We start from the raw sequence: 14002 nt of genomic DNA, 5'->3' as shown, positions 1-14002 counted from the left end.
GTCTTCCTTTAATAATACTGTGAGGTAAAACTATTCTTGCTCTCCTTGTATGTGAAAACTGAGAGGTTGAGTATTTTATTTGCCCAAGGTCATTGAGCTAGTCAATGTCAGAAGCAATGTTTAGACATACATCTGTCCTTCATTACCCTCTATACTAACTCCATAAACATTATTGTGGGAACCAGAAAGACATTTCTGCCAAGGAAAATTGCTGCCAAGAAAATTTCAGTAATGTCAGGCCTTTTTGAGCACAATTCTTGAGGAGCAGGCTTACTAGGGCAAATTCCACATGTTACCATTAGTTCTTCTACTATACCCAACTATAATTAGGTGTTGTCCGGGATTTGAGATTTCATTATCATTATTCATTAAATCATGGTATTTTATCATCCACAATTAGAAAAAAAAAAGACCAAAGAGAAAAAATGAGGAAGAACAAAAGAAGTAGAATGGTGAAATCATTTTCAGAAACGACCCATGCACAGAGCTATGATTAAAGCATAGCAAGTAGGGATCTTCCTGTGGGCTGACTCCACTGTAGAAGCTCAGGCGTAATAAGTTTAAGTTATAGTTAAACTGTGACGGGAAGAAGTAAGAATGGGAATCATTCAAGAAAACAGGCTTGCTCCAATTTCTAGTGTGTCTATACCTACTGTAGGGTAGGTTTTCCTACCGGGGTTTTCCAATTTCCAGAAGAAAACCCAAAGGTGGGTTATTAATGTGTTGTTGTTGTTGTTTTAACATCTTTTTTGGAGTATAATTACTTTACAATGGTGTGTTAGTTTCTGCTTTATAACAAAGTGAATCGGCTATACATATACATATATCACCATATCTCCTCCCTCTTGCATCTCCCTATCCCACCCTTCTAGGTGGTCACATAGCACCGAGCTGATCTCCCTGTGCTATGCAGCTGCTTCCCACTAGCTGTCTATTTTACATTTGGTAGTATATATAAGTCCATGCCACTCTCTCACTTTGCCCCAGCTTATCCTTCCCCACCCCGTGTCCTCAAGTCCATTCTCTACGTCTGCATCTTTATTCTTGTCCTGCCCCTAGGTTCTTCAGAACCATTTTTTGTTGTTGTTATTGTTTTTTTTAGATTCCATATATATGTGTTAGCATACGGTATTTGTTTTTCTCTTCCTGACTTACTTCATTCTATATGACAGACTCTAGGTCCATCCACCTCACTACAGATAACTCAATTTCATTTCTTTTTATGGCTGAGTAATATTCCATTGTATATATGTGCCACATCATCTTTATCCATTCATCTGTCAGTGGAGACTTAGGTTGCTTCCACGTCCAGGCTATTGTAAATAGTGCTGCAATGAACATTGTAGTACATGACTCTTTTTGAATTATGGTTTTCTCAGGGTATATGCCCAGTAGTGGGATTGCTGGGTCGTATGGTAGTTCTATTTTTAGTTTTTTAAGGAACCTCCATACTGTTCTCCGTAGTGGTTGTATCAATTTACATTCCCATCAACAGTGTGAGAGGGTTCCCTTTTCTCCACACCCTCTCCAGCATTTATTGTTTGTAGACTATTTGATGACGGCCATTCTGACTGGTGTGAGGTGATACCTCATTGCAATTTTGATTTGCATTTCTCTAATGATTAGTGATGTTGAGCATCCCTTCATGTGTTTGTTGGCCATCTGTATATTTTCTTTGGAGAAATGTCTCTTTAGGTCTTCTGCCCACTTTAGGATTGGGTTGTTTGCTTTTTTGATATTCAGCTGCATGAGCTAGTAATGTGTTTTAAGTGTCTGAGTTTATTATAAAAGGGGAAGAAGAAACTTACTCCCTTTTTGACTGAGTGAAGGACAAGAAGAAACAAGGTTCAGCTCCAACAGGAGAAAGTATAGTTAGATAAAAGAAAAGACTCTCTGGCCATGGGGTACTGAGCGAGATTAGGAAACCATTCTTGAAGCTATCTATTTTGGTTTAAATTATGAAATAAATTACAAAAAGCTTGAGCGTATATAAAACATATATGTATATTTAAATAAAAATAATTAAATAAATTAAGAGATATCCAAGATTCATGTACAAGTTATAAACTAGAATAAGGAGGTATATTCAAGTGGCACAAAATTTCTCCTTCATTGAAATAGTGAATTTACTGTGTCCTATGGAGACGAGATGAATACCAAATGCCTTTTCTAGCTCAAGGGATTAGCCATTCCTCCAACAGGCTTACCTTGTCATTCATGACTGCAAGGTTCCTCTCAAGGGTCTTGTGACTGTGAAACAGTGCCTCAGAGCTCACAAGGTCTTTGCCATAGTCTTCAGAGGTGACTTGAGGCTCCTTCTCTTTAATCCACTGGATGGCTTCAGTCACGTCCCTGTCAGACATCTCCATGAGCTCCAGCAAAGGAAGAAGGCAGGCATTTCAGGGCAAACAGCACACAGCAAGGACCAGTCTAGCTCACTCAGTCAGAAATTACCCTATCTTCACCCACACTAGCAAAAAACATAATGTAAAATGTTCTTTACTGCTTTTAATGGTTTCCATTGAGAGTTAAGAGACTTGGGCATCCTGACAACTGAACCTCCAAATATACTTCCTATACCTGGGTCAGCTCTTCACGAATGTCCTTCTTCCCAACTTCACCCTCCATTCCCTTCCGGTTCTTAACCTGCTTTTCTTGCCTCTGCAGAGCTTCCATCACTAATTTACCAGTGCTATTTGTATTGCTTTAAGCTCCATTAGACACATACTTGGCTATAGAGTGGGTCACAATTTTCTTAACTACTCTCTCCCTTGTTGTCTTTAAAGGCAAGCACATGAGTTTCTTTTTTTAGAGGTATTGGCCACTAATTGCTAACAGTAGACAGAGGCTAACACAAATAACAAGCATGGTGCTATTGCAGTTTCCTACAGTTCAGTGGTGAGATTCCTACCTTTTGAATCGCTGGAGGTCTGCAGCACTGGACAGCATTTTCTGTCGTTGGACAGCCAGACCATGGAGCCGCTCCCAGGCTGCATTCACTTCCTCCTGCTTTGACTGAATCAAGGGCAGCTCAGGATGCTTTTCCTGTGGGAGAAAGTCAATGATGGACTAATGCAAAAAATCATTTAAACACTTCTTATTTCACACTTCACTTTATCCCTGCTCTCTAACTCTTACTTGATCCACCTCACCAAAATCTAGAAAATCAAACCGCCAGATATTTTGCCCACAGCTCCAGACTAGCCTACTAACACAGGCTTGCCCAACCTCATTATTTTCAGAACTCCATCATGTTGATGCCTGCTAACTCCCTTCAAGATCCTGGAAACCAAGGAAAAGAAGAGAAAATTCCTTTTGTGAAATCTGACTTAATTTTTCAAAACTCTAATACTGTGGGTCTTGGTTCTTTTGGGGTCCTGATACCTTTGAGAAGCTAATGAGAGCTATTTCCCTCTTTGCAGAATTATACAGACATGCAGATAAACTTAATTTTGCAGAAAACTCCATGCATTTTTGCAAACTAACTGAAGCAATGAGATTTATGAATACTAGATTAAGCTAGCAGCATCAGCCCATTTTGATACTTGGCAATTTTGAGTAGTTCCCAAATACCTGTCTCCCTACTCCTCCTATCCCTGTTTATTCCCATTTCCATTTCTATTTTGAAGCCTCATCAGACTGAATTTTCTACTTCTCCTTCCTTGCTTATAAATAGAAATGATATTCTATGAGCCCCAGCACTTAGGCATCAAGAGGCCTTTCAGCTTCTGTTCTTACCTTCTTGGAACACATAAAAAAAGCATGATCTACTGAAAGATGAGAGAGCATATGGAGAAAACCTTCATTTTCCTTGCTAAATCTCCATACATGGGAGCAAGGCCATTTTAGACACTCCACCCCAACTGACTCATTGTATAACTGCAGTGACTTAAGAATACCAGGTGATATCAGCAGAATAACGCAGCTGAGTCACTGAATCATGAATCAGTGAATCTGATTCACTGAAAAAAATAGGTTGTTTGTTGTTTTCAGTTTTGTGGTAGTTTGGTAGATAGTAATAGATAACTTAAAAATCTCCACAATAAGAAAAAGGTGATAGAGGGAGAAAATTTGGGACTGTTGGAAATGTGGCCTGGAAAAAAATTGAGAAATATGTTATTTTCCCCTACTCCAGTACCCGTTCATCCTGAAATCTTGGTTCTATTAACACAGAAACATTATTCCCATTATAAAGCTGCAGTGATAATGAAACCTTAAATGGAAAAGCACGATAGCCAACTGTTAGAATTTCTAATTCCTTCATGTACATATAAAATCAGACTGACTTCCCAGTTCTCACATATGTTAGGATTATTTATTCACACACTGAGTTTTTACATGCCCAGAAATTAAAAACTTATTTAACCACTTTCTTAAGAAAATGAAGATAAATCTGCCTCCTTTTCCCTTCCCCCCAAAACACAAAAAAATTAGTTTAATTATATCATGTATATTATGATAGCCCACCATTATTTTATATTCTTTGCCACTTTATTCTGGTTCTTCTTCATGAAGAAAGAGTGCTTCATAAACTTGAGAAATCAATGTACTGCATGGTGCAGGAGTAACCCCCTTGTGGATTGAATTCCTTTATGTAAACACACATACACTCACTCACTCTCATCTCCATTTCCGTGGACTGGCAAGGGATACATTCAGAAAGGAGAGGAAACTGCTCTGGGCATGTTGCTCCAGGGACAGGCATACCTCTGCTTTCTCACAATGTCCTATATCTTTCATGTCCCATCTACTAATGGCCAGAGAGTCTTCTTGAAGATCAGACCCTTTCCCTGGCTTGGCTCTCTTGTTCCCCACCTCACCTCAGCACACTCATTGGCATATTGGTTCACTCCATTCAACCTCTCCTTTCGAGCTGCCAGATCTGCTTGGAAATCTTCAAACTTCTTATGCAGAACCTCTGTGCGCTCCCAGTCCTCACCCAGCTCCACTGATGTCACTATAGCCTCCTGTAGACAGAGAAAACTCTGGTAAGTCACCCGTAAACATTTAGGAATTCCTGCAGTTCAAATGCCCAAAACCCTTGCTCACATTCCCAGGATAGTTCAGAAGGAGATACTGGTGGAACTTGGGAGAACCCTTCAGGAAAGAGCCAGAAGCAGCAGTATATTTCCTGAGGTGGCGTTCTGGCCCAGGGAACAGTGTTCTTTGGGGTAATTCTTTGGAGAGACCGGGAACATTGTTGGCAAAAGCCCCTGGGAACACCCTTTTGTGTATTGGAACCTGAAAAATAAATTCATCCTCGTTCTACTCAATTCAACAAACTGAGCATTTACAAAAGTATTGTGCGGGCTTCCCTGGTGGTGCAGTGGTTGAGAATCTGCCTGCCAGTGCAGGGGACACAGGTTCGAGCCCTGGTCTGGGAGGATCCCACATGCCGCAGAGCAACTAGGCCCGTGAGCCACAACTACTGAGCCTGCGCATCTGGAGCCTGTGCTCCACAACAAGAGAGGCCGCGACAGTGAGAGGCCCGCACACCGCAACGAGGAGTGGCCCCCACTCGCCGCAACTAGAGAAAGCCCGCGCACAGAAACGAAGACCCAACACAGCCAAATACAAATAAATTAAAAAAAAAAAAAGTATTGTGCTAGGCACTTGCTTGTGTAAATGTTCGGTCCTAACCACAGGATTATTCTTTAAGTATGTAGAAAATAAAAACCTCCCTAGTTATAGGTACTGAGAGACAAAGAATTAGGGAAAGAACTGCAATGCTCTAAGCTGGACACAGAGTAAGAGCAAAAATCTAGGAGTGAAGGCTCATGGAAGGTAGAATGGGGACAATCCTAGATCATCTTTCAATGCAGTTTGTGTGTAAGACTTGCCTTCTTCATATTCAGATTCATACATTTAGACTTATCCCCCTACAGTGTTAACTACCTCCAGAATACCCCTAAATCTTTGCCAACATTCCTCTTTCTTCCAAGGAACTAAGCCCAGAAAGAGACATCCTAACTTCTTTATGAAAGGCCTGCATTAAATTGCTATGGGATGTCTGGGGCAGATGGATGGGAAGTCCTATATGCATACTGTTTGGTCCTATACCTTGTCTCCAATCCACTCTAAGATGTCAGCACACTCCTGTAAGTACTGCTGAAGCTTCAGGGCCCGCAGCAGCAGGGTGCCTTTCTCTTGAGTCAGCTCCAGAAGCAGGTCCCACAGGTGGCTGAGTTCCTCCAGAAGGACCTATGGGGAAAGTAAAACAACTCAGGCATAGTACCTGCTGTGGAGCAGCAGGTATAGACTCAGAGACCTGTGCAGAGAGGGACCTGGATAAAAATACCTCCTCCCATTCACTCGTGCATTAATTGATCAACAAATATTTAAAGGAGGAAATAGGACATGTATGTGAATAGCAATTAAACCATATGATCTTCCATAATAGAAAAAAATGAATAATGTTTTGGTGTTTTAGAGGATGAAGTGATTACAGACAATAAGACAGGATAGAATAAGAATTCATGAAAGAGTGCTCATTTGAATTGGACCTTGAGGGATAGGTAGAATTTTGATAGGTAGACAATGGGCAGAGGGTGTTCAAAGTACTGAAAAAGACATAGAAAAAACTTAGCATGGACTGTTTGTCAGAAAGGATAAGAGTTACAATGTTTTTCTGACTTATAAAGGAAATAGTGGCACCAAAGCAATGAGAATTTAAGAGAAAAAAAAAAAAGAGTATATAGTTGAGGGCTCTAATGCCAAGTTAGCTTAGAAGACCAGATTTTACATATACTGTAAAATTGAAGGTGTCATATATGTTATGCCTTCAAGATTCTTGTATTTTTCAACTACTTCATGGTCCTAAGGTAACATGTAGCATGTAGACCACATTTATCTCTGAATCCTGCCATGGTACAGACTGATATAGCCCCAGTGATTCTGATAGACGTGAAGATGTTTTAAACATTTCTCAAATATTTTAATTAATGTAAGGGATTGGTTTTTGTATAAATTATACAAAGTGATTTCTATTTTATGACAATAAATAAAATTTGAGATTTTCTTGTTAGAGTCTTCTTTCTAATAAGGTTTATTCTGGTTAATGTCTGTATCGCCTGACCATGTTTTGTTGACAGTAAAGCAAACTAGAATTTGTACGCTAAATATGGAACTACAGCCCTAATTTTTAAATACAACACAAATTTTTTTTGAAATTTTTAAAATATTTAAACAGTAAAAAAAGTTCACTTGTACAAAAAAGAACCTGAATTGACTGTATCAACACAAACTTGCTGGAAGAGTATATGAATTAAGTCAGAAAAAAAGCTGATACATTAGTAGTGGGTTCCATAGTTGTGGTGATCTTCAGTCTTCAGGGTTTAGGGAAGACAAAGGATTTTAGGAGGTTTTTTTTCCCCAAAATGAACAGATGAGAGGGTTTGGAGAACTACAATAGTAGTCATAGTATGTGGGCTGTGAAGGGAAAGAGGCATCATAGACAAAGGGAGAAAGATTTTGGAGAAGATTCAAAGAAAGAGCATCCCTTGTTTAGAGAGTTTAAGGGACAAGGACTCTGAGGCTAGAAGAATTAAGTAGAAAGGACATTTCAGAAAACCAGTTCATCTGGGTTGAAGTGGGTTTGATCTTGAGCCACCTATACTGTGGTGGCATACGCAGGAATGTGATGTTATTTGATGACAGCTTCGTATCATAGCTTTCTCCCCACTCCAAGGAACACTAGGACATCCCATCATTTTTCCTGCCCTAACCCAAGTAAAAGATATAAGGAAGTACCATGGTTCCAAGCCAGTTATATCAAGGTTTATTCCTGTTGTAATCAATTAAAACTCTGATAACATAATCAACATGATAACTTAATTAGAAACATCTCTCACAGAGTCCTGCCATAAATTTACCTTGGTGTCCTCATGGGCAAAATGCCCCTCAGGAAATCGAATTTTCCTGGTTTCTTCCAGCTCAGGAATGACCCTCGATTTTGCTTGCACCTCTGCTTCAAAGGATTCATGCTTCTGATATTTCCCCTGAAGATTAGAAATCAGAGTTTATGGCTAATGCAGCCTGGTCTCTCTGGAAGGGAGGTTCTTTTATTCCTCTTCTTTCTTGCAGTCAAAACTACTTGTTTCCCAACCTAGATTAAGTGATAACTTATGACCATACCTGGAGGAGTCCTATCCTAAAAGAAGCGGTGGTGGCACCACTGCACTTAGGGTTTCAAAGGGTCCTAGGCTCAATGTCCAGGACCATAGTGGAAGTTTTTTTCCAGCCCCCACTGCCTTTGGGGAATTTCCAGTAAATATTATTTTAAATTCTCAATTGCCTTCTGTGGAAATGAAATAATGTAACAGAGTTTTTCCTCTTCAGAAAAGAGGAACTAAATGTTACTGAAAGTAGTGAACAATGAGGAAGATGATCATGGCAACAATGGCTTTTTTTTTAATTGAGAGGTTTTTGCATGCCAGATTATGTTTTTGCTGTCATATATAAATTGATCCATTTAGTAGATAACACTTTGTTCTTGTTCCAGGTGCTTCCTCTCCAATATCCATTGCACATTTTAGGCATGCAAGCCTTTCTTCTGATCCTGACTGTGCCTCTTTCTATAACATTGTACAAGTAGGAGTGGGAGCTTCCACCAAAGCTCTCCACCTGACTCCTCTCATTCAAACTTAACAAGAGGCATGAATAGCCATTTGGTAAAAACCCTGGTTAAATCACATCTTTCTGAGGAGAGCGAAGAGCAATTGTTTCAGAAACATTGATGTCTCTTCACCTCAATTCCATCCTTAATGTCACAAAATATTGAAATCACATAGTGTGTCATAAATTCTTTGAATTCTCAGTGTTTTGCCCATGGGTTAACTTCAGAATGAGTTTATAAAATATTATCTAGAATGAGTTTCCTTTGTAAATAAGACATTGAGGCTTAAGGAGTTGAAGACATGTGCTATTTAAAGACAGAATTAAGTCCCCAAAGTCTAATCTTTCTGTTATATCATCCCTCTACAGTTTCCCAGATGTACACCTACATTATGGAAATGTTTCCCTCCCTAGAGATCTTAGAGTCAACTCTGGGGAAGTCAATGAAACTAAATGACCTGTATGTTAGTTGGGTCTTCATAGCTTTTATCGCCTGCAATCTTGATTTTCTCCAAGATCCATTTCTCGAGGTCATCTGCATCTCGTATGAAAACCTGGTAGTAATAGGAATCTTCAAGCTTCTGACCCCTCTCAGCAACCAGTTCCTTGAACCTCCGGTACCGGGTCAACACCTCCTGACGCCTCTCCTGGATCTCTTCTGCTGTTTCCAGCACTTTTGGCCCACCACTCTCCATAGCCTACAAGTTAAAAAGCTTCTACATATTGCTGGTTCTCAGATCTCTAGTATACTGTCCTTTTATATGTCTCAAGGCATTTACTCATATTGGACTTATGTTCAGATATCTTTAAGCCTATAAAAGCCTGTTTTTAGAAAGACGGTAGTACATTTATATAATTTTAACCATATACAGCTACAACCTAGGCTAATAATTCTTGATCATTCAGAACACTTTTTCAACTTTTCACATAAGTATGTGCTAACATTAATAAATTTAATAAACTTAATAAAGTTTGATAAATGCTTATTATTGGACTAATAATCGAAGACAAGTTTAAATTAGCAAAATCACAGAGTTTCAGATTGATAAAAAAGAAATATAATTTTATTGCTTTCAAAGGCTGAAGAGGTGTTAACATGTACTGATAATGATGAACTTAGTTTAATGAATAAATAAAAATGGCTTGCAATTAACTTGATGAATGATATACCCCAAAGTTTGAAAAGGTTGAATTCTTCTTACATAAAAATATAGCTAATATATTGTTTACTCTTTTTATTTGCTTTATTTATAAACACTACAAATCAAAAGTTTGGCACATTTGCAACCTAATTATCACAAATTTCAAATTATTAGCATCTTGGTAAATGGCTTTTGCTATATAAAACATTGTATTACTATCAAACAACATAAAATATTATTTTCCTATAGTGGAATCCAACCTATTTCTGACAACATCCAGTAAAATCTCCATAGGGTCCATCTTCATTCTTCTGGATATAAGCACAGTTTTCCTAGCTTACCACAATGAAAACATTCAATATAAAGTTTAAATTTTAGTCTCCTTCTGCTATACATAATTGCTATTCTGTGGATGGCCTTTACAAGTTTGGCTATAGAATTAAATCCTTCTATGGAGACTCAAACCTTTACTGTGTGTTACTTTGCTCCAAGTTACTAGGTTGTTCTCCATGTGAACCCATAGAAACAGGTCATTGCTAGATTTTGGTGCTGTATACTGGAAAGCTCAAGGTCATTGTTTAAAGTGAGACATTCATAAAAAGAGTTAAAATTAAACTTCTTTACCTCTTAAGAATCAAGAAACAATTCTTGTTGATCCTGTCAAAGATAGTACAGAAAAGTCAAAGGAGACAGCTTTCCTAGTTATATTGGTGACAAATTGTACTGTAAAGAATTCTGTACTCACGGTTTCCTTTGGAAAGTGTTACGCTTTTCCTAAAGGTCAAGAACCTGTCAAAATAAAATGTATCCAAAAGACAGAGAGAGAGAGAGAGAGAGACAAAGGGAGAGAAAGAGAAACAATTCACATGTAGTTGTCTAGTCTAATTCAGATAGAGATGAGAGAAACGTTACATAAGTGGCAAGACAAAGAAAAAAAACAGCCCTTCACTTGGGCCAGAATCCCGCCAGCTACAATCTACATTATCTTCAGGAGACAGATTCAGCTGAGGCAGATGCTAACTTTCACAGATGCTGGGTGACTCAGCGGCTTGTGGGACTATGGCTCTCAAAGTTTCTCAACCGGACTTTATAAAAAATGAAAGTAAAAATTTTAGATGAAAAATTAGAAAAAAACTCAGTTATAGATGTAAGATAGAGTCAGTGTTATGATGGTGTTTTGTTTCTTTGATTAGTTTTAAATTTTATATCTGAGAATTGTAAATCAGGAAGGAATTCTGGGATGCCCATTCTTCACACTCTGTGAAGAATTACAAGAACTCAGGGCATACATATGTTCTTGTTCTAACCTATCTCTAGGAAATGCAAATCAACGACTCCATCAAAACCCAACTACAGATTTTTAGCAGCCTTTAAGCAACAATACATCCTATTTTTTGCTGTAGAACCTTTGTTAAAATAGAAAATTTTACTCTTTGCCTCACATATTGGGTTTTTAAAAGTCTGATTTAGCCTTACCCTTAATCATTTAAATAAACAGAACAAAGGAAGTAAGATATACGCTTTTTTATTTGTATTTTGTGAAACAAAAATTAGGATACTTCATTTGACAAACTAATGAAGTCATAAAATATTTGAAAATTGGACAGAGTTTTAAACTGTAGGATAAAAGTCATCCTAATCTATGTATTATTTTTAATGGAGAGAAAAGAAACAGAAATCCTTCTCCAAACATATAGTTTGTAAAGGCAACTTTACAAAAATGAAACAAACCAAAGAAAATAGTGGGATGGTTTCAGAGCCTCCTAAAAAACAGTGGGTCTATCCATGCCAAACTTCATTCCAATACAAATCCAATTTGAATAATCTAGCTTTCACGGTCTACTAGGGTAGATCAAGGTTCTACATTTCTAGTTTCTTTTCTTCCTGGATCATCTCACCCAATGAAATTGAGAGAGCTTTAAATTCTCTTCTTGAAAGTATAATATTTACTTTTTCACATACTTTCTTTATATTAAAATCAAATTTGGGTGCTAAAGGCATGAACACAAGTCTTAGAGAATGCATTATATCACATGAACCAGGGAAACTCTGACTGGAGTTGGTTAGGGAGGAAATATATTTTTAATCTTTATCCAAGAGATAAGAATCAATTCGAATCTACCGTGTCTTATTTATATATTGACATGATTAATTTACATTAATTTCTACTCTTTAGAAGATTCTGTGAAGCAGATATTATCAACCTCATTTTTATATGAGAAAACAAAAGTAGTCTCTGAGAGGTAGTCTCATCCCATGGTTGTTTGGTTTGTAATTATTTAAACAAAGGATAAAATCCATGTGAGTGTGACCATCATGCCCCTCATCTGTTTTAGTCAATCTTCTCTTAGTCCACCAATATTTCTGGTTGACTTATTCCAGGATCTTCTCACCAAGAGTGTCAACCATGTGATAGCATTGTAACCAAAGAAATATTAGGACCCAATTAGCAGGATTGGTCATCATGAAATAGAATAAAAGTGGACCAGAACAATAGTCATTAGAGCAGGTATCAATGTGAAAGTGCACAGGAGACAAGGAAGAGAATTTATACATCAAGACAGAAGTGTTCTTTGAGTTTTCAGTTTGCACCCAAGAGAGATTCATGCTAATAGTTTCTGTGCCAACACCCTGGCTGCCACTCTGGCTGCTGCTGACTTTAAATTCAGTCCCACCCTATCTTCTCATTCCCTTTAGATTGACAGAGTTTATTCAGTCTCTGAGCATGTTTACCATTATTAGTACAAGTATCAGGGTGTCTCCTTGGGATTGATGGAAGGGTATGATGAAAAACTCTTAAACCCTGGTAGCTTAACACTTGGACCTCTGACCTTCTTGCCACTAATATAGTTTTCCAAGAATGTTTATTGGCTCTGAGGACATGGAGGCCTTGAGTACAGGGGACACAGGTAAAGAATGTATGAGAGACACTGTGGATATTTAGAATCATGTAGAATCTTTAAAATTGCATGTAGCCATGTACATAAATGAGTGCTAAGAGGTTACAGGGAAAGCGTGAGCTGATGACAGACAGCTTCATTAAAGAGAAGTCTTATATTCAGTTTTACAGGGTGGGAGTAATTTGGAGAGCTGTTTTATTTGATCATGGTTATCAGCTCTGGGCAGAACTGTACTTCACACACTAGTTTTATCAGCACTGCCCAGCTTGCCTGAGTCTCTTCTCAGTTATCAGATCTTCTTTTCCTGGACTCAGAAACTCCAAGAGATGCTTTATATGCCCAAATTCTAAAGTCTCCCCAATTTGCAACACTAAAATTCATATGCTTACTGTGGATATTTTGGAGTTCAACTTTCTCGGCCCATTCACCAACAAGGAAAAATATGTTAACTTTAACGTAAAACTAAGTTTTCCCATGAAATAGAAGTCATCATTATTTTATTTTTAAAATTTTATTTTTGTTTCTCTAGAGTTAGTTCTCATTTTAAAAGGTCTCAAATGGGGCTTCCCTGGTGGCGCAGTGGTTGGGGGTCCGCCTGCCGATGCAGGGGACATGGGTTCGTGCCCTGGTCCGGGAGGTTCCCACATGCCGCGGAGTGGCTGGGCCCGTGAGCCATGGCCGCTGGGCCTGCGCGTCCAGGGCCTGTGCTCCGCGGCGGGAGAGGCCACATCGGTGAGGGGCCTGCGTACCGCAAAAAAAAAAAAAAAAAAAAAAAAAAAAGGTCTCAAATGGTTGTCTCCTAAATGGGTTAAAATATTAAATATTGTCATTCAGAAAAATAGAAAAACCTTTTTGCAGTGAACTGTATCCACTTTAACTCATCTTTTCGGGTCCTCTAAAGTTATTTGTCCCTTAACTCTATAAGGAAAATTACGTAATTAAAGTTTACAATCCTATAATAAAAAATAAAACTCGTTTTTTCCCCTTACCATTATCTTCTCTCACTCTCCCTTACTTATTTTATTATTTTTCTGTTTTATTTATTTGGTATTACTGCATTGAATAAGAAAAAACAAAACCCATGATGTCTCCTTTAACAACAAACTATGTAATTATAATTGAAAAAGACATTGGGATAATGGAAAGTGCATTGGATTTGAAACAGAAACCATCTAATCTGAAGACTTAATTCTACCGTTTTATAATCAGATGAATATTGGAAATTTGCTTAAATTTTATTAAGTATATAATGGGAATAGTAATGACAAGGCTACTTATTCCAGAGAATTTTTATATGACTTAATTTAGATGGTTGATTAAAAAGCACTTTATTTAAATATACACAAA

At 38.0% G+C, this 14002-nt stretch overlaps 1 protein-coding gene across 5 annotated transcripts in view; it reads right to left on the bottom strand.

Moving 5' to 3' along the window:
• The window catches only part of SPTA1 (spectrin alpha, erythrocytic 1), a 65998-nt gene extending 56690 nt beyond the window's left edge, over nt 1-9308 (bottom strand). For all 5 annotated transcript variants that reach the window (XM_060142275.1, XM_060142276.1, XM_060142273.1 and 2 more), the window contains exons 1-6: nt 9072-9308; nt 7872-7997; nt 6061-6201; nt 4821-4967; nt 2912-3045; nt 2208-2352 (exon numbers count right to left, since the gene is read on the bottom strand). In XM_060142275.1, the coding sequence (XP_059998258.1) occupies nt 2208-2352; nt 2912-3045; nt 4821-4967; nt 6061-6201; nt 7872-7997; nt 9072-9308 (930 nt within the window). The remainder of the gene's footprint in view (nt 1-2207; nt 2353-2911; nt 3046-4820; nt 4968-6060; nt 6202-7871; nt 7998-9071) is intronic.
• Between the last annotated feature and the right edge of the window lie 4694 nt (nt 9309-14002).

Source organism: Lagenorhynchus albirostris, chromosome 2 (assembly GCF_949774975.1).
Source record: "Lagenorhynchus albirostris chromosome 2, mLagAlb1.1, whole genome shotgun sequence".
Taxonomy (NCBI): Eukaryota; Metazoa; Chordata; class Mammalia; order Artiodactyla; family Delphinidae; genus Lagenorhynchus; species Lagenorhynchus albirostris.
Note: the sequence above shows the minus strand (reverse complement) of the source record. Positions and strands in the feature narration are given on the sequence as shown.